Source organism: Acipenser ruthenus, chromosome 24 (assembly GCF_902713425.1).
Source record: "Acipenser ruthenus chromosome 24, fAciRut3.2 maternal haplotype, whole genome shotgun sequence".
Lineage (NCBI taxonomy): Eukaryota > Metazoa > Chordata > Actinopteri > Acipenseriformes > Acipenseridae > Acipenser > Acipenser ruthenus.
The window spans coordinates 27,234,225-27,252,800 of record NC_081212.1 but is presented as its reverse complement, the minus strand read 5'-3'; the positions used below and the strand labels follow the sequence as shown (position 1 = coordinate 27,252,800).

The following is an 18,576-nucleotide window of genomic DNA, read 5'->3' as shown; positions in this document are numbered from 1 at the left end:
TGGAAAATAACCTCAAATGTTACAATTGAGATGTCATTAAAATAAAATAAAAAATCACAAAGGTGTAGACGCAAAACGTCTTCAATTAAAATCATACTGGTGTTTTATTCAGCACAAAATACATCCATTATGAAAATAAAATACATTTCCACCATTATAAAAGTTTCCCACAGTATTTTTGCAGTTTCCCCATGCTTCTCCCATGGTTATGCATTTACCATTCTTTACTCTGCTTTGGCACGTTTATTAATATTCTTTACCATACCTCGCTGTTCTTTACAATGCTTATCTACATCTTACTGTGCTTTCCTGTGGTAAACTTTTATAAGGGTACTTTCCACATTCTGTAATCAGATATTAAGGTTACAAACTATCTGAGATTTTAATTATAGGCTTAAATACAGCTTCAAAACACACAGACGTTTTCATTGGAAAATATTGCAATGGACGGGGTAAAAATATAATGCCCCCTGCCTGTCAGTCAGTCTGTCAAATAGGCATGTGTGCAGAAACACTACAAAATTATTAAGTACAGAAATCATGGGAGAATACAGATAAAAAACAAACATTCAAAGGGTATAGAGATTTAGTTTAATTCTTTCACACACACAATTCAATCTTTTTGCATTCAGGCATCATTTGCTGTTGCAAATTAAAAAAAATAAACACATCACACTGAAATAGTAAGGAAGAGTGTGAGTGTGTATATGCACGTGTTTCTGTATGAAAGTCAACCTGATGTAATGTGGAGTGTAGAGTGTTATTGAATCTGTTGATGTGTTTTACCTTCTTGTAAATCCACCAATATACACTTCCAGTTACAGAAAGCCATTGATTACAAGTATGTTTCCTCATTCATATCATACCTGTTGCATATATAATATGATGTAGGTGGGAAGACATGCAGCCACACATGGGTTAATAGTCAATGGCAATACGGGTGAATTGTTTTCCTATTATTGAATACAAATCCCACATTAAGGTTCCATCCATGCTGTTCCCTATAGCAGTAAATTTAAAAAACAAACTGGAGTCCTCAATGCAGGAGACTGGACTGAATTCATTGCATGTACTGTATTCACTTACTGTAACCTATAAAAAATATTTTTTGCCACACACCTGCATTGTAAATTATTTTGCTGTTAAGATAAGAATTTTAAAAAAAGTATTTCAAATCAGTCATTCAAAATAAACAACTGCAAATGCTGTGGTGTAGCTGCAGCATTTCTGTTATCAAAGGAAGATACTGTCTAGTGCTGTACTGTGTGTTATGGTAAATTACAGACACTTGATTGACACAGAACCCACACCATACACATGAAGGAACAGGCTGCTTTACTGGCTGCATTTTCATACCATAAAAACACTGTCTTCTTCAACACAATTCTCTGTTAATGTGTATCTATTAAAACATCATTCTGTTACTGTATTGACCACATGCTTGCATTTGAATTCTGTGCAGACATGCCCAGGTCACAGTGTGGTAAGAAATGTACTGAGGGAAAAAAAAAAACACTGAAAACAGTCCAAACATTCTAGGCATTAGCGTGTATTCTAACAAAGAGCATCCACACAGGATCAGAACTCAACAAGGGAAGCAGCATGGTGACTCCCACTGCTACATGTTCTATATGTATTTCTTTACTACCTTAACAAAGAGTGCCTGGGAGAACAGCTCACTATTTTACAGACTCATAGCCCGGGTTTGGGCAATACAGCATGTTGATTTCATAAGAAGTTATTTTACTCCAGAATATACTATGGGTTGACTCTATTGTTAGAAAACCAAAAATAAATATGCACTGCTGCACAGATCATAAATAATTCCTATTTCATTTCAAAGTCCCATGCGTAAGGAAAATACAATAAAAAGCAAAGTGGACAGAGTTTTAAGCTTATACTCATAAATCTCAGACATAATGTTACCTCCAAGGCTATTATTCTTTGGTGCCCAACTACATTAAACTCCAATATAAAGGATCTTAGCATGCATCTCCATACCAGACCAACGTCAGTATGGCTTGCAGCACCAGTATTAGCATGAACAGACTGCGCTAAACTTTAAACCGCTATTGAACTGAAGAAACTGCTTGCTGAACTAAAGAGAGTCTGGTTCTGATCTTTATAAAATAAAATGTTTCTGTATATATAGCAGGACCTGCTTCTTTTATAGGCAGTTTGTGTATGCACAGTATATTTATATAATATATTGTGTACACACAGACATCTATCAAAAGGTTGTGGCTGTATAATTATCCAAACGGACGTTTCTTTTATTTCAATATGCCTGTTTTTATTTTTAAAATGAATATGCCCCACCACACTAAGTGATTTTACATTACACTGCTTTTAAAACATTGTCCTCAATGGCCTAAATACAGATGATAGAGTAGAATGAGAAACGAGTCCCCAATATCACCCAAGGAAGCAGTTCAACAAAAGGAATACTGTCAATAAAAATATAAATGAGTTCAACTCTATGCTCTTTCACTGAATCTGGGAAAAACACACATTTCCACAGCCCAATCCTGTAACACAAAAGTAAAACCAATTAATGCATATATAATATTTTAAAATCAGGACAGCCAATTCCTAGAACTGAAAATGTCTTTTGGTTTAAAGTCTGCAACATATCTGTTTAGCTCAAATATTTAAAAAACCTACGGCACTGTATCCTTAATCAAGTTTTTAATTTTTTTTTTTTTTTTATTCAACTGTTATTTTCCCCAGCACCATTGTTACAAACAATAAAAGATGTGAACCTTTAATGAAACTCTACAAATTCTTCCAAAGTTTTAGGAATCTGGTTTTTGTAATTGATTTCATGCTGCCGCACGGCCCTGGCTGCTAGGCACTTAAGGCTCATCTTCATTTGAGTTTTGAGTAGGATCTCAGACACCCCAGTAGTACTTTTATCCAGGGGGGTCTTTTTCTGTTTGTTGGTCATGTCTGTGTGAGCCCCTGCCTCCACCAAGCTGATGATAATGGCATGCAAGGTCAGGAAATCGCTAATGGGCCTGTTGTATTGCACGATGATGTGAAGGGGGCTGTTCCCCTCGTTATCCACTGCGTTCACTTGCGCGCCACAGCTGATGAGCAGCTTGGTGACCAGGGCGTTGGGAAAACTACACACGTCGTTGGTGTGGAAATCATCTACAGGTGTATTGGGGTTAATGGCGAGGTGCAGCAACGTGGACCCTTCTTTGGAGCGCGGATCCAGCTGAATCAAGTTGTAAATCTGTTTATTGACTCGAGCTCGCTCCTCTTCGTTGCACTGAGTTTTGGTGGAGATGCAGACGAGGTAGAGGAAGGTGAAAACGTTGGACTCGTAGTTGTCCGTGGCCGAGTGGATATCACTTTCCTGAATTATTTTCATTCGCGACATTTCTCTCTCGATCTCCACCACGCTGCATTTCAAGACGTTCTCTATATCCTTCGCTTTCACCGGCTCGTTCAAATGGATCATTTGGGAGAAGACCTGGGCGAACCGGAGCAGGTCCTTGTGAGTGTTCTTGCTGCCCTTCTGTCTGAGCTCCAGTGCATGAAGCCATAACTTGATGCACTTATCAAACTCCATGTTGTCTGCATACACAGCTCCCCTGTAAATAATAGGATGAGAAACATCAATGTTGTCTGCTCCCAAAATCCTCTCCCGGACTATCAATCCTTCCATATGAAGGGCATCCCGCTCCTGCCTCAACGCCTCGAGATCGTGCAGAGTCCTACACTCAGTGCGATTGCCATAGGCTTCTATTGGAGGAAGGACTTCTTTCTCTATGATATTGCTGGGATCTCTATATCGCTCCAGCATTGCCAGGTACAAATAGTGATATGTTTTCAGAATGTCATAGTTTTCTCGGTCATTGGCAAAAGAGGCCCCCAGTAGCTCTAAAGCTTCGATGCGGCTTTTCCGGTCGCAGTCCACGTGAGACAGAAGTAGTTCAACCACATCGGCTTTGCAGCTTTCAGCCGCCACTTTGAAGGGGGTCATTCCATGACCGTTGACCACCATAGCAGCTTTCCACCTCACCAGCTCCTTCACTATTTCCAAGTGGCCGGCCTCCGCTGCGAAATGCAAGGCAGTAGCTCCGCAGTGGGCTTTCGCATTGGGGTCGGCTTTCTGCTCAAGCAGGTACTTCACCACGTCTGTGTGGCCCTTGTATGATGCGATCATAAGGCAGGTGTTGTCATACTTGTTGGCAATGCCGATGTTTGCACGGTTCTCCACCAGGTACTTAACAATATCAAGTCTGCCGTCGAAGCAGGCCGCCCGCAGAGGCGTGGAGTTGGTCACAGTGGTGTGGTTCACATTTGCACGCTGAGTGACCAGCAAACGGACAACCTCAAAATGTCCTGCACCTGCTGCACACCACAGAGCAGTGGCCCCATCAATAACGTATCTGCAATGTCAAAACACATACATTATATTGTAGAGATGTTGTAAGTTTTCTCCCACAAGCGCGCCACTCTTATTAGGGCTGGTACTGACCTTGACACCACCATTTTTAATAACATGCTCAGCAGACACCCATCTTTGTACATATGACATGTGTATTATGGGCACACTTTAAAAGAAGAGGCTAACTTAATGTCAATGTATATTGAGTATACAGTACAGCAAGCATATATAAATATTAGGGGAAATAAATATGCGAGAAGAGCGGGTGAAATGGCATTCAATTGTCTGGAAGTACATTTTGGCTAAACTAAAAGCTCAGAGGCCTGAGGTTATGAGTGTATATAGTGTAAGATTTAACAAAGTCCCCTTACTGTAACTTCAGATCAATCTCAGCAAATATTTAGGAAAACTTTTATACCATAATAAAAACTTTTAGAACTGCAGTATGACAATATATATTGTTGTATTGTTTGTATAGTTTCTATACTATGTTTGCAGAGTATAGAACAACTTATGCAATTATACAAGTTATGTGTGTAGCTCGTTGCAAATAATTTAGTGTGCAGTATTTTGTCTTGGCCGAATTTTGTTTAAAGCTATCTAGACACTAAAGTGTACAATGACATGTGCTGTACAGTAAATCGACAAACGCTGTAACATTTAATTCACTGAATACAGTGCGGGGAAGACACAAGGACAACAAGGCTCCAACCTACCCGTCAAATCTCACAGTACCGGTTTGCTCCGTCTCGACCCGGTAATGTTCTAGCAGCAAGCGAACCACCTTTGCATGTCCGTTTCTCGCTGCAATGATAAGCGGGGTTGAACGCTGGCCTCCGTGCTCGGTCACATAGCCGAGCAGATAGCGCGTCTCCACTTCACAGTGATTGAGCAGCAGGGCAGCTAACGTCAGGACTCGCCCTTCGCTCGCCGCTTTGTACACGTACCCGGCCAACGAATCCATCCACTCCCGACCTGGCTGCTGCTTAATTTTTTTGTTCGCACAAATCGCCCACAAGCTTCGCCGTTCAACGACCAGCCTCCCATTAAAATGATAAAACAAGACTCACGATTCACACGAAACACATTTTTTTTTCTTTGAAGCAAAACATTGAGCTGGATAATAAGTCACCACCCAAATAAAATGATACAAAAAATAATAATAATAATATATATAAAAAAAATAAACACGTCTGTTGTTTACCAAATCATATTATTTTTGTTTTATCTTTTCAAGACAGTTTAGAACTGATATTCGAGGAAGGTTGAAGTAAACAACCCGACATTTCGCTTCGTACACAGGTAACGTTTCAATTCTTAAACTTTTATTGCCGAATATCCAGTCCATATTCTGAGTATTTTAAAGTACTCAGCATCATTCAGTTTCTGAATAAATGTTCTGTTCAAAACGACAAGTGTATTTTTTTTTTCTTGTGAGAATCGAGTGTACCTTTCAACCAGGATGAACTACATACAGGAACCGTTTCCATCTAAAAAGTCTTCCGATCAGAAAACCGAGTGTCGACAAATGTGTCCGGATTAGTGTCTTTGTTAACGTTGCACACACTGCTGCTGGGTAGCGAGACGGAAGCAGCCTCGATTTCTGAAATATTGTGTAATTACTATTATTAATTTCTTTGGAAGTGAATGTTTGGAGGGTATATTTAACAGGTCTAATGTTTATTTTGTTTTCAGCACGATCGGTTGCTTTATTCATCAGTTTACGATAAGTGGCCTTTTTGGTTAACAGTATAATGTTTGTAAAAATACAGCATTTCAGTATGTCTACACTCACGTCCCCGGCGTCACATTTAAACGATCAGTAAACGTAGTTTTATGTTGTAATGATCCCGTGGAAACGTTCCTTCACAATATAGTGGGGTGAATTTATTCAGTTTTTCTTCAGCACAACGGAACATTTCCGACCCTATCTAGCAACATTCTGCGAGGCCAACGTATTGGTGTTATGGTAGAAACATTGGCTCTCAAAATAAAATTTTAAAAAAAAGATAGAAGGGTTTTAATAGAAACTTGTGCAGATGTATAGCGAGGATCAGGCTACACCGGGAAAATAAACATAGCGAGGGATATACCAGAAACATTTTTAGAAAAAAAGTGTAATATTATATGTGCATGTGGATTGTCCCTTTTTTTTATTTATTTTAATTTATTATAAAGTATTAATTAAAAAAATGTTAAGCGGTTTGTTGTAATTCTTAAAAACCTATTACATCAAATTACACAAATAGCGCTAACAAGTGTAAGCCATCACTGCCCGTTAAATCCCGAGAATGTAAAATACCCCATTACAAAATACTGCACAAAATGTAGCCTTAGCTCGGTCAGTCAAGGTTCATTCTGTTATAAGCGTTTAAAAGCTTTGATGAATAACCTTTAAAAAGGCGGGGAGGACGTGTATCCAGCTCCTAGATTATTCCTGAGATACACTCGCAATGAAACTGGGAAATATATGCACTGTGCATCCCATAAAACAAAACCAATACAACACACAATAGTATACAGTTACATTACAGGTGCACATCTATGCAGAGAAATAGTAGTATTTAATAGAAATTCTAAATCTTATATTTGTGGCTTTTTAAAATTTATTTTTTACCTTGCATAACCATCAGTAGCCTGCATTACCAAATTATAGTATTATTATTTTCATCATCTGGATTTATCCGTCCTGGGTCCTTTTCCAAACATAAAGTAAAATAAAGAAGATTAGAACCTACGTCAGGGGTAAGCCACGGTTTAAACTGTAACATTGCTTATTATAATGTGCCACACGTCAGCCTTTTTCTTTTAAAAGGGGGGGCATATCAATATTTCACGACTGTTTAATGCAAGCAATGAAGTTACTTTTTACGGTCTTGTCTTTCTTGCGATACATCATTTATTTATCTTGCTGTTTTGCCGTGCATCATTTCGCGGACCCACTGCACAATTTGCAGAGATAAACCCTCGAGATAATCCTTAAAAACTGGGTTGCTGGAAAATCTGTCGATTTAGTTTTTCAGTGCACAAACACGAACTACACTACAGGCAGGACAATGCGGAGGACCCAGACATAGCTGAGACCTCTCACATTGCAGCATCGCCTGGGTTAATCTAGGAAAGGGTAGAAGGTCGCGTATCCAAGACGTTTATTTAAAAGCATATTGAGGTGTAAGCGAAACTGCTTCTAATGTTTCAGCGCTGTAACCGAGTGAGTCAATCTATTTGTATCGTGGGTCAGAATAGCAGCTATACTTTGTTAACAGGGCGAGTGGAGTGTAAGCAGGGGAGTCACGAATTAAATGCATGGTGCTACAACAGTGTACTAACTACTGTACACCAGTATACTACGTGGGTGTTGTTAAACTGCATTGTGTTTTTTTTTTCAGGATCGAGAGAAGTTATCTTACTGAGCCTGTCTGGTGCTGACGTTTTGTGAAGGGGCGCACTTCTGCAGAAGTTAACAGAGTCACGAGATAATATTTATTCTTCGAGGGGAGATGCAAGCCACTATGCGGAAACGACAGAACCCCGTGATATTGCAAGGATCTGTTTTTCACCAAAGGTTTGACAAAATGAACTGTCGTTACTCAAAATGCAAACACGTAGACACGGCTTTGTGTAAGCACAGCAACAGAAAAGTCTTGGAAGTTAGGAAGACCTGGTCTTCCCCTTGCTGCAGAGGGGCCACATGTCTGTTTAAAGTAATACAGAAACATCTATTTATTAAGGAAACCGCTTTTAATTGACAATGTTTAATGAAATGTAGAATGAAGAGCAGGGAAATGAATGCCTGTGTCGTATTGTTCGGTGTGTTTTTACTTTAGCATCCCGTGTGGTGCACGAACAAAGAGAAGTGACTTGGCCTCTTTCACAATTTAAATTATTGAAACATATTTTTTTCTGTTTGTTGTAATTGACATGCCTTCGCTTCAGCTGACTTCTATATCATTCCGTTTGCCACAGAACACTGTTCATATGTTTGAAGGACTCCTATAAAACATTGCGTGGGTTTCTTACAAAGCGCCTGTATGGTTAATATTCTGTTAAACATTTTGGGCTGATGGTGGTCATTGTTTATTGTTATACAGTACGCTGGAGTGGAGCAGTCCACTGAGACCGAGTAATAGAGCAAAATCCACTGTTTTATTTTCTCCAAGTACCTGATAATCAGCCCTAGCTGCTCCCTCCTGCGTTCACATTTCTAATGCAAAACAGCTGTCCTCAGGACAGCCCTCATTTCACTGGGTATCTCCATTCAAGTCAGTGCTGAAACTAAACATGTCTTATCAACAGGAGAGAGATGCACTGCACTAATATCAATACCATACAGAATACATTGTCAAGAGACATACACTTAGAATGGCATTGCTGCTCCAAGCATGCTGTCCACATGACTGTCAGACTAAACATCACAAAATAACTTATTTATTTAAACAAAAGTCGCTTTATGTTTCTATTTTTGTTTTGGCATAGATCTCTTCATATAGAAAGTAAGACAGGTCTTCTCTCACTTCATGCCTCATAGTGCTAGTGCTGTATTTATATGCACATCTCTGTGTGTGGAGAGGAAGGGCAGTATTCCGGATGCCTGTCTAATGTTCTGATCATGTCTAATCAGTTCTAATCATGTCTAATCAGTTCTGATCATGTCTCATCAGTTCTAGTCATGTCTTCAAACTGCTTGTGAAAAGGGATTTTTTTTTTTTCAGCAGACACGGGTCACGTGACTCAGAGTCTTCCAGTAAGAAGCCCCAGTTCCATCTGGACCTGTGGTTTTACTTCACTGTGCAGAACTGGCTGCTGGACTTTGGCCGCCCAATCGTAATGGTGAGTGTGGACAGGCAGGACAAGCCCAGTACAACGCTACTTTCTGTAACTCTCTATGGCAGAGACAAAGATTGTGCTCCAATGCAGTGTTTAAATTCTACCACATGCATACAGCACTGGAGGTACTGCTGGTGTTATTCAGTGCCCTTTAAAGCTTAACAAATCTAGCCCACTTGTAAGATAAATGGCATGCCAGCATCTTGCTTGGGCTCCATGGCTGCTTTATCTTACTTGTGTTTCATTTGTGGGGATATTTTCAGATAATTCTGCCGCTGGAGTGGTTCCCATTGAACAAGCCCAGCGCTGGTGATTACTTTCATATGGCTTACAACGTCATCACCCCTTTTCTTCTGCTCAAGGTAACTGGTACTTAATGGTTAAGATACCCTGAAAATCCAAAACAATTCAGAATGAGATACTCTTACTCTGTAAATTCTTGACTGCATGCACCCATGTTTGAAGTTGTACTAATAAAACTCAGTTTTGCGTATGCATGTCAGATAATTTACCACCTTTTATAGTCTCTGTATATAAAAATATTATTAAGTTATTCATAATTAAAGATTTTTTTTTTGTTTACTTTCTGATATTCCTGAAACTTTTCTGCCAGTGGCAGTTTGAAAAGGTAAACTTTGTGAATAATAAGGGACTGTTCATTGAAGTAATGATTCTGTTTTTTTTTATCTCTTCAAATCCCAGCTTATCGAAAGATCTCCTAAAACACTGCCGAGGTCGGCGGTCTATGTCTGCATAATAATGTTTGTGATGGGAGCTAGCATTCATCTGGTGGGGGATTCTATCAATCATCGTTTGATTCTGAGTGGATACCAGCTACATCTGTCCGTCAGAGAAAATCCCATCATCAAGAACCTTAAGCCAGAGACGCTGGTAAGCCCTGCTGTTAATAAGACACCCAGCTGCTGCAGATGCCGTGCGGCTTTTCCACATGGCAGCATCCGATAGATGCAACGCAACCTTGCTGGGACTCTGCCGCACTGACTTCTCCAGTGACATCCATAGAGATAACAATGTGTGATGTGTAAGTCTGTCTCAGATTCCTCCCTTTAGGATTTCAGTTTCTCTTATGCCTTGCTTGCATCTGCCGCTGGGATCAAGGTGATGGACTCAGTCTCAACTCTGGAGCCAGAGTCAAGCTGCCACCTGGACGCTTACTGCAAAAGTCTTGCTGTGAAACCATTAGTGCATATTACTGTATAGAAAAAATCTTGCTTTAAAACCATGTCTTAGCAGAGTGTTTACCAGTATTTATAATATCAATCTGCCTGTGTTTTCTTCGCAGATTGACTCCTTTGAGCTCCTCTATTACTACGATGAAACTTTAGGTCACTCAATGTGGTAAGTAAAACCAAAGACAACATTCAATTAGGAAGAGTCAAGTTCTGGTCAAGGTGAAACAGAGAAACGCAGCAGGGATCGGGAACTTGAACCAGAGCCAGCCAGAGTCAGAGTAGGGCTGCTGAGGTGCAGGGTGCACATCGTTCTTCTAATTATTATAATACAAACATGTTTTTGCCAAAATGTTAAATGTATTTTTGTGTTTAACATTTCCCATTAGACACTACCAGGGCTAACTTGGCCTTCAGTTTCATATATAAACCCAAACTCAGTGGCTCTTGAAAACTTACTTTATCAGGGTTCTTTTAGTAAATAAAATGGCTTCTTTCGTACCATGGCTGTTTTTGTTCATTAAAATGTTTTGGGAATTATCAGTATGATTGTTTTCGTTATAATCGGTCTCTTTACTGGTCAGCTTTCCCTTATTAAATGAGTGCTACCCAGTTTAACAGGGTCTTTTTTTGTGGCAGGTACATTCCATTTTTCTTGATACTATTCCTGTACTTCACCGGGTGCTTCACTCACGTTAAGGAAGGGAAAGCAATGCCTTTGTCTGCATGGCTTCTTGTGGGGCCAAGTGGCCTGTATTACTGGTGAGTAAATCTAGTTGTGGAGCTGTGTGTGTATGGGGGGGTTGGGTTGACCCCGGGGAGGGGGGGGGGACTGTAACCCTCCATGACTAGGAGGGGAGCTTGCCGGCCCCCAGAGTGATGGAGGAGAAGATGAAGACATGTAGAAACACTTCTAAAATGTGAAAGCTCCCACTGGGTATACATTTAGTAAGAGGGAGCCCTCAATCTGCCTCCTGAACCATGCCATGGCTAAAACTGATCAGACATGAGATGAATAATTCATTGTAAGCAGTTTGGTTTACCGTAAATTAATTTGTGTGTCCTTTAAAACAAGCTTCATGTTTTCAAATGTATAATTTCTGTGTCTGCGGATTAGGGGATGGGGGATTACACCAGAAAGTCCTTTAATGTCTGGCATGTATCGCAGCAGTGTACTGTATAATAATCAACACAACAGCCTTTGAGATATAGGCATCATATCATTAAATAAAAATGATATAACTTCTTGACTTTTAAAATGGGTTCCAGCTATTGCTTTTATCTACCATCCAGCACTGTGGAATGTGAGGGTACCAGAATCTTGCTCATGAATGATAAACGTTGACCTGCTTTTGCACGAATTCTGGCATTCCATTGGTTGTGCTAGTAATGACGTCGGACACGTGGTTGCAAGTGGTTATTTCACATGCTGTGGATGTAGCTCGCTGTGATATTATTTTTTTTTACACCTGATTGAAGCCATTGAAAGCTAGTCTGGTCTAGTTTTAATTAAACAATGCATGGGGATGTGTCATGAATGATACTCTGTTCTGTATGTGATGGATGTGTGCAGTGCATGAATGATACTCTGTTCTGTATGTGATGGATGTGTGCAGTGCATGAATGATACTCTGTTCTGTATGTGATGGATGTGTGCAGTGCATGAATGATACTCTGTTCTGTATGTGATGGATGTGTGCAGTGCATGAATGATACTCTGTTCTGTATGTGATGGATGTGTGCAGTGCATGAATGATACTCTGTTCTGTATGTGATGGATGTGTGCAGTGCATGAATGATACTCTGTTCTGTATGTGATGGATGTGTGCAGTGCATGAATGATACTCTGTTCTGTATGTGATGGATGTGTGCAGTTCATGAATGATACTCTGTTCTGTATGTGATGGATGTGTGCAGTGCATGGTTCCTGATACTGCTGCCGTGTGTGTCTCCTTGGCTGGGGATGGGCACTCACTGCCATGCCTTGTTTTCCAGGTACCTTGTAACGGAGGGTCAGATTTTCATCCTGTACATTTTCACGTTCTTCGCGATGATGGCTATTATAATGCACCAGAAGCGCAAAGGCTTCGTCCTGGACAGCAACGGGCTCTTCCTTTTCTACACCTTCTGCATCACCCTCGCACTCATCGCAGTCTGGGTGGCTTGTTTGTGGAACGACAAGATCTTGAGAAAAAAATACCCGGGAGTTATCTACGTCCCCGAGCCGTGGGCTTTCTATACTTTACACATGAAGGACCAGCGTTAGAACCTCGAGCAATGGCCTCTGTCCTCCAGTGCAGCAGACGGGATATTTTGCTCACAACACAGTACATTATTTCCTTCTGTGCAAAGGTATTCTCAGGCTGTGCCAAGGACTGTACTTATTTTTTTTTTGGATCAACAATTCTAGCAAAAGATAGTTTAACTAACTGGTGACTAGCAACCCACTCCCTGGTAAGCCTGCACTGTATTAAATATGCAATTATTGTAAACTCCAGGAGCAATGCTATCTAGAGGAGCTTTTTCTGTAGGACAGACTGAAGAAGTGAGATTTTTTAAATATTCTTTATTCGCTGTACATTAAACTTCAGCATCATTGGCTATTTACCTCCCAGTTAAACAAGACAGAAGAAAGACAGAAGTTATGCCCTAGAGCACAGTAGTTACAAAAACAGCAGTGTCAATATGCTCATTTAGTATTTTACTTAAACTAAAACTGAAAAATATTTTGTCTGCCTTCTTTAGTCAGAACAAACAGCAGTTTCCCCACGGGTCCTCCTAGATATGTTATATATTGCCTGCTTGAGCCTGCAATGTTAACTGAAGGCTGGCAGTTTAATTCACAGTGTGACAGTGCAGCCAGATTGCTTCAAGGAGGAAGGAATCTTAAACAAACTGGTAGGTCAACAATGCCTGATTCTTGACGAAGGGGTGTGCCCAGAAGACCAAACAGTCGACTAATGCATTAAACATTTACGTGGGTCAAACAAAAATGAACATGGTCTTTTACTTGGGTAGAGTACATGAATGTAACAGATTTACAATGTAGCGTTCTGATTCATGTATTTTCATATTCTCTGGTATTCTGTTTGATACTCTCCTTGCTGATGTCCCTCATGCGCTGGCACAGCGCACAGGAACCTATAGGAAGAATAATCGCTCCACACGTCCCCGGCTCTGTAGAGGCCCCCCCGCCCCCCTTCAGTGGCACCCTCTCCTGCCCGGTCTCCCGCTGCTTGTTCGGTTACTGGATCGTTTGGGTTATCCCTCACAGTAGATGTGCTGGTCAGATTAAAACAAAAGCTGAAAAAGACACATCTTTACTACAGAATCATGTATACATGTCAGCTTGGCTAGCTTCTTTATTTTTTTAAAGCCTTTTTAAATTGGAAATGAAGGCATGACTTTTCGATGACTCGACACCCTCACTGTACCTTATTGCTCTGCGTGACGTTGTTTATTTTAGTGTGACAAAGTCTGTAAGTTCCACCCCCTGCCCACTTATTTAAAAATGTATTTATTTAGTTAGCATGTGCCGTTGTCTTAATTGTCTAACGCACAGGAACTATAGCATTGGTTTTGTTTTTGATATTAAAGATAATGCTGTTTATTTTTGTTGTGGGTTCCTCATTCCCATGCATCAAGTGCTTCATAAAATAATAATAATACAATAAAATAAAACACTTTTCCTGGAAGACACCATATGGAATCCGCCTCTAATCAAAAGTAAAGTAACAGTGCATGTTACATTTAGAGCTGGTTTCACAGACCCTGGTTAACACGGTGAAACCAGTCCATGATGTTGCTGATTTCAAGGTCGATATTGCTTTTATCAATCTGTTTTCTTGTTTGAACTTTAGGTCTTACTAGATGCAGTGCCAGCTGTTTCTCTTGTTTGTTGATTTATTCAAAGGGAGAGGCTGTTTCTTTTGTGTAATCTGGATCATGTCAAGTGGGATTGTGTTGCCAGCCTGACTTGATGGTGAAATGTTTGCATGTGAATATTCCTGTTATTATTAAAAAAAAAAAAAAAAAGAAAAAAAAACTAAAACCCCAATACAACGTAAAAGTGGTGTTATTTTTTCATTACTGCTCTTAATTATTACTATTTTTTTAATTCTTGTTTTATTGTTGCCTGAATAAGATTGGGATCTCTTCAAACTTTAGTTTTCTTGTACTACTAATGAATACTGGGCCATTTGAAACCCCAATAAGACACTTCAGGGTGTGTTTTATTGTGAAACTACCAGCTAGGGAGCAGAATCTATATACAGTGCTGGAACTTTGACCCTTTGTATGACATCACAGGGTAATGTTCTGACAGGTGTCATGATGGATCTGCATGTCTAATGATAAGATAACCCTAGTCCTGCAGTGACGGAGGCTTTTAAACCATGCTCCTGCTTAACGCAGGGAAGAGCGTGCCACTCCTGCAGATTATTTGAGCTTATTTTATTCCTCTGCCCATAAGAACAAGGAAATAAAAGCATTACAGAGATGTCATAAAATATGAGAATCATTAACGTAGTGGCCGTTCCTTAAGGGGACCGTGCTAGTTCTTTAGCTTACGATTTTCCACTCTGCTATGTTATTTTAATATCCATTTTATAGAACATACTACAATAAACCTTTAAAGGGGGGTTGGTTTCATTTTTTCTCATCCTAATGGCTCATTCTTTGGGGTACTTGGTGGAATTTAATGGTAATTCCACCTGCAGTGTTCTTTGGGTTTTTTTTTTTTGGTCATCTTTGAATTGTGTTTCCACAATACTGTTACCTAATCTAATTGGCCCTCTTGTTTTTATTTGACTCAGTAATTATTACCAGTGCACATGCTTTACATTGTTTGGAGCTCTCCCTTGTATTGGAGCTGTAGCGCAGCTGCTGTGTTGGTAATCGGAATCTTCACGGATGACAGATTGTTTCTATGGCGACGGGGTATTTATTGCAGTTACAGCGGCTCTCTACACACCCCGGTGGAGAGCTGGACTTTAGAACTAGATGAGCTCTTGTGAAGCAGCAGGGAGTGGGGACAACGGCAACAGGTAGACTAGGAGAGACCCGCGCCGCTAAAGCCATGGTAGGTGCAATTAAATGCAATACATGTTTTATATAAATAATATATGTATGTATAATGTAACCTAAATACATATTCATATTTTTGACTTTGTAGGCAAAGTTCCTTACCCAAGATCAAATTAATGGTAAGTGCAGCGTTATGATCAATCTCTCTCTCTCTCTATCTTTTATTCTATGTCATCAAAAAATATTTTCTGATTCTAGATGGCAAGATATTTTGTAAAATAGTGTGTTTTCCTTACTCAGAAATAGATTTGCGAATTGAATGCGATTTTTAGGGTGCTTAAACAGACCCTTTGTGTGTCGTGTTAGTTTATTCCATACCAAATGCTGGTCACCAGAAAGACACACAGCCCAAAATGACATCATTACAGTAAACCTGCAGTGATTTAAGATCGATTACATACACCTATATGAAAATATAAAGGAGAGAACACTTAGCATGTGTGAATGTGTGGCTAACTAGCATATATTTTCAATTACAGACACTAAATCAATGTGTATGTATTTATTTCACTTAACCTTTTTTATGATGAACTGATTGTACGACTATAAACAAACCACACTCATTCCACATTGCTAACCCCTGGGAGTCCAGCCCATTTGGACTGCCTTGGCATTTCAGAATAAAAAATACATCAATAAATAAAACAGTGGCTTTTTATTTACTGCCCCTAGAATTCAAGGAGTGTTTCTCTCTATACGACAAGAAGCGCAAGGGGAAGATTGTGGCGAAGGATCTCATCACAGTGATGCGGTGCCTGGGGACCTGCCCTACATTTGGAGAAGTGGACCGGCTTCTTCAGGTGCACAAAATAGGCAAGTCTTTGTAGGGTCTGTTTCTAGCCCTTGTCCTAGCCCACCAGGGAGGCGCCAGCAATCAGCCCCATTTGAATTCTGCTCTGAACAGTTTCCTCCTTGGTTCCCTTGAAAGTAATGACAGGCTGTACGTTCGTACCTTACGATACAAACTGCTAGGGCGCGGGTGCCCAATCATGGTCCTGGAGGGCCATTCTACTGCAGGCTTAACCGGTTAACTAATGAGCTACTTTAGGGTCTGGGTGGAGGATGAATTGGTTCAATGAATCCATTCAGAACAAGTCTGGAACAAAGACCAGGACTGGAATGACCAGCTTTGGCCACCCCTGGGTTTGGGTGCGTTGAGGGAGAGGACCAGCCTTTAGAAGTGGGTAAATAAATCAGCCCAGGGGGAAAGCCCGGCTGGATTAATACAGTTAAAGAGCGGTGGGAATTAGACCCGCCACTGTTTAGATCAGGGATGGCCAAAGCTGGCTCTTCCAGTTCTGGTCTTTGTTTTGAACCCAGGTCTAAATTGCTTAATTGAAGCACAGTCTAAAGCAGTTGATAATCTAGTCTGACCTGTTAAACCTGGAGTGGAATGGCCCTCCAGGACCAGGCCTGGACACCCCTGCCTCAGATCATTGAAGCAGACACTTTCTTTATCGAGGGGACCCACCACCCCATTGCGGTGACAAGACTTTATCTAACCCTCTGCAGATAAGAACGGGGAGCTGGACTTCTCCACGTTCCTCACGATGATGCACAGACAGATGCAGCAGGAGGACCCCAAGACAGAGATCACAGAGGCCATGCTGATGACAGACAAGAAGAAGAAGGGCTACATCCTGGCATCGGAGCTGAGAGCCAAACTCACAGGGCTGGGAGAGAAACTCACCGACAAAGAAGGTCTGGAGAGTGAAATAGAATGATGATGTTAAACAAAGAAGGTCCAGAGAATGAAATAGAATGAGGATGTTAAACAAAGACTAAGATTGCTGCTGTTTAGTGCACTGAGTTTTAAAAAAAATAGATCTGGTAAAACAAAAAAAAAAGATAAATAAACATTCACTCAGCAGCATTGCATATAAAAGCTATTCATCGCAAGATCAACAGTAAATGTGGTAGTATAGCTCTGACTGTAATTCATATTATATATATATTTCTATTTAGTAAGCACATAGGCACCCTTGCTTTTACAAACATGGTGAAATTATTTTTGTGTGGGGTTTCCTGTGGGTTTGCACTTAATACAGCTGCTGCTTTAGGACTAGGATCCTAGGATTTGCACTTAACCAAAATAGTATCTTCCAAGCAGATATTACATTAAATTGATTTTCAGTTCAGGTAATCTACAGTATACCGTTATACCAGTTAAATAAACAAACATGTTGGATGCAAAAAGGTGTTGCAGATCATGAAGCTTGTGCATCAGAAATGCTGTAAGCTAGTTTGTCAGTTTCAGAATGTGTAGATGGTAGATGCCTTCCAGCACTGAACAACTTCTTTTTCACTCCTAGTTGATGATCTCCTGAAAGAAGCAAACGTCGGCTCCGATGGCATTGTTCACTACGAAAAGTTCATCGCTATGGTGACCCTCCCACCACCAGACTACTGAGCTTCTAAAGGAACAATAGAAACACACACACACACACACCTGGGGACTCGCTCTCAGCTTTCACATCCATCCGTCTCTTAATTATTAATCCAGCGCTTTCAAAAGGCACTGCGTCCCATTTCTTAATCCAATACATCTTCCCATGTAATCCATCCCATTTTAACTACTTGTCAAGTGGACATAGATACTGGGGTTTTAATACTGAATGTCAATGGATATCTATCTGCTAATTTGTACTAGATCGAGATGGGTCACAGAAACTACAATATGTTAAATAGTTTCATACAACCAGGTGCATTTTATTTATTACTTTAAAAGGACAGAGGTTGTTAAATTATGATGAACCGAGGCAGTTAAGATGGCCTCCCAAGTACACAGATTTGCAGAATCTAAATGTATAAATCTGGCAGTCTCATTTTACTTTGGAGTTCAAATTATTTTGTTCACAAGTTCCTTGACATACCACTAGATGGCCTTTAATAAACCCAGTGGTTGCTTAACCTTGCTGCATGTGTGAATGGTTTAATACTATGAATATACACTTCATTATATTTAATTATTCTGAATGTCATATAATACCCCATTAAAACAAAGCTTCTTTAGAATGACTAAGCCATCTGGTCTTAGCATTTTTAAGTATAAACCCAGCTGCTGATCCCAAATGC

General features: G+C 40.2%; 3 protein-coding genes across 6 annotated transcripts; 2 read left to right on the top strand and 1 right to left on the bottom strand.

The window, feature by feature from the left end:
* Positions 1 to 85: 85 nt before the first annotated feature.
* LOC117429658 (protein fem-1 homolog B-like) lies at positions 86 to 5,937 on the bottom strand. Its single transcript, XM_034049433.3, has 2 exons — positions 5,116 to 5,937; positions 86 to 4,400 (listed from the first exon to the last, which is right to left on the bottom strand). Exons 1-2 carry the CDS (start codon positions 5,361 to 5,363, stop codon positions 2,765 to 2,767), a joined length of 1,884 nt encoding a protein of 627 aa, XP_033905324.2. The 5' UTR covers positions 5,364 to 5,937; the 3' UTR covers positions 86 to 2,764.
* Positions 5,932 to 14,026, top strand: LOC117429463 (ceroid-lipofuscinosis neuronal protein 6 homolog). 4 transcript variants are annotated; one of them, XM_034048958.3, is made up of 8 exons: positions 5,932 to 6,014; positions 7,789 to 7,964; positions 9,112 to 9,229; positions 9,490 to 9,588; positions 9,929 to 10,117; positions 10,530 to 10,585; positions 11,056 to 11,178; positions 12,412 to 14,026. In XM_034048958.3, exons 2-8 carry the CDS (start codon positions 7,900 to 7,902, stop codon positions 12,680 to 12,682), a joined length of 921 nt encoding a protein of 306 aa, XP_033904849.1. In that variant the 5' UTR covers positions 5,932 to 6,014; positions 7,789 to 7,899; the 3' UTR covers positions 12,683 to 14,026. The 4 variants fall into 4 exon arrangements, with proteins under 4 accessions (XP_033904849.1, XP_058855052.1, XP_058855053.1 ...); XM_058999069.1 differs by lacking the exon at positions 5,932 to 6,014 and adding an exon at positions 6,835 to 7,144; XM_058999070.1 differs by lacking the exon at positions 5,932 to 6,014 and adding an exon at positions 7,231 to 7,610 and having other exon boundaries at positions 9,115 to 9,229.
* Positions 14,027 to 15,170: 1,144 nt separating this feature from the next.
* Positions 15,171 to 18,411, top strand: LOC117429464 (calmodulin-like protein 4). The gene is made up of 5 exons (XM_034048960.3): positions 15,171 to 15,496; positions 15,590 to 15,620; positions 16,174 to 16,314; positions 17,014 to 17,202; positions 17,814 to 18,411. The coding sequence occupies exons 1-5, from the start codon at positions 15,494 to 15,496 to the stop codon at positions 17,909 to 17,911; spliced, it is 462 nt and encodes a 153-aa protein (XP_033904851.1). The 5' UTR covers positions 15,171 to 15,493; the 3' UTR covers positions 17,912 to 18,411.
* The last annotated feature ends 165 nt before the right edge of the window (positions 18,412 to 18,576 follow it).

Bases quoted from the DNA above. Each gene is read 5' to 3' on its own strand.
- LOC117429464 (XM_034048960.3), top strand. The intron at 15,621-16,173 runs GTAAGTGCAGCG...TACTGCCCCTAG, and splicing joins TACCCAAGATCAAATTAATG to AATTCAAGGAGTGTTTCTCT. The intron at 17,203-17,813 runs GTCTGGAGAGTG...TTTCACTCCTAG, and splicing joins GAAACTCACCGACAAAGAAG to TTGATGATCTCCTGAAAGAA.
- LOC117429463 (XM_034048958.3), top strand. From the start codon at position 7,900: ATGCAAGCCACTATGCGGAAACGACAGAACCCCGTGATATTGCAAGGA. The intron at 9,589-9,928 runs GTAACTGGTACT...TTCAAATCCCAG, and splicing joins CCCCTTTTCTTCTGCTCAAG to CTTATCGAAAGATCTCCTAA. The intron at 10,118-10,529 runs GTAAGCCCTGCT...TTTTCTTCGCAG, and splicing joins ACCTTAAGCCAGAGACGCTG to ATTGACTCCTTTGAGCTCCT.
- LOC117429658 (XM_034049433.3), bottom strand. From the start codon at position 5,363: ATGGATTCGTTGGCCGGGTACGTGTACAAAGCGGCGAGCGAAGGGCGA. The intron at 4,401-5,115 runs GTAGGTTGGAGC...TTGACATTGCAG, and splicing joins GGTACTGTGAGATTTGACGG to ATACGTTATTGATGGGGCCA.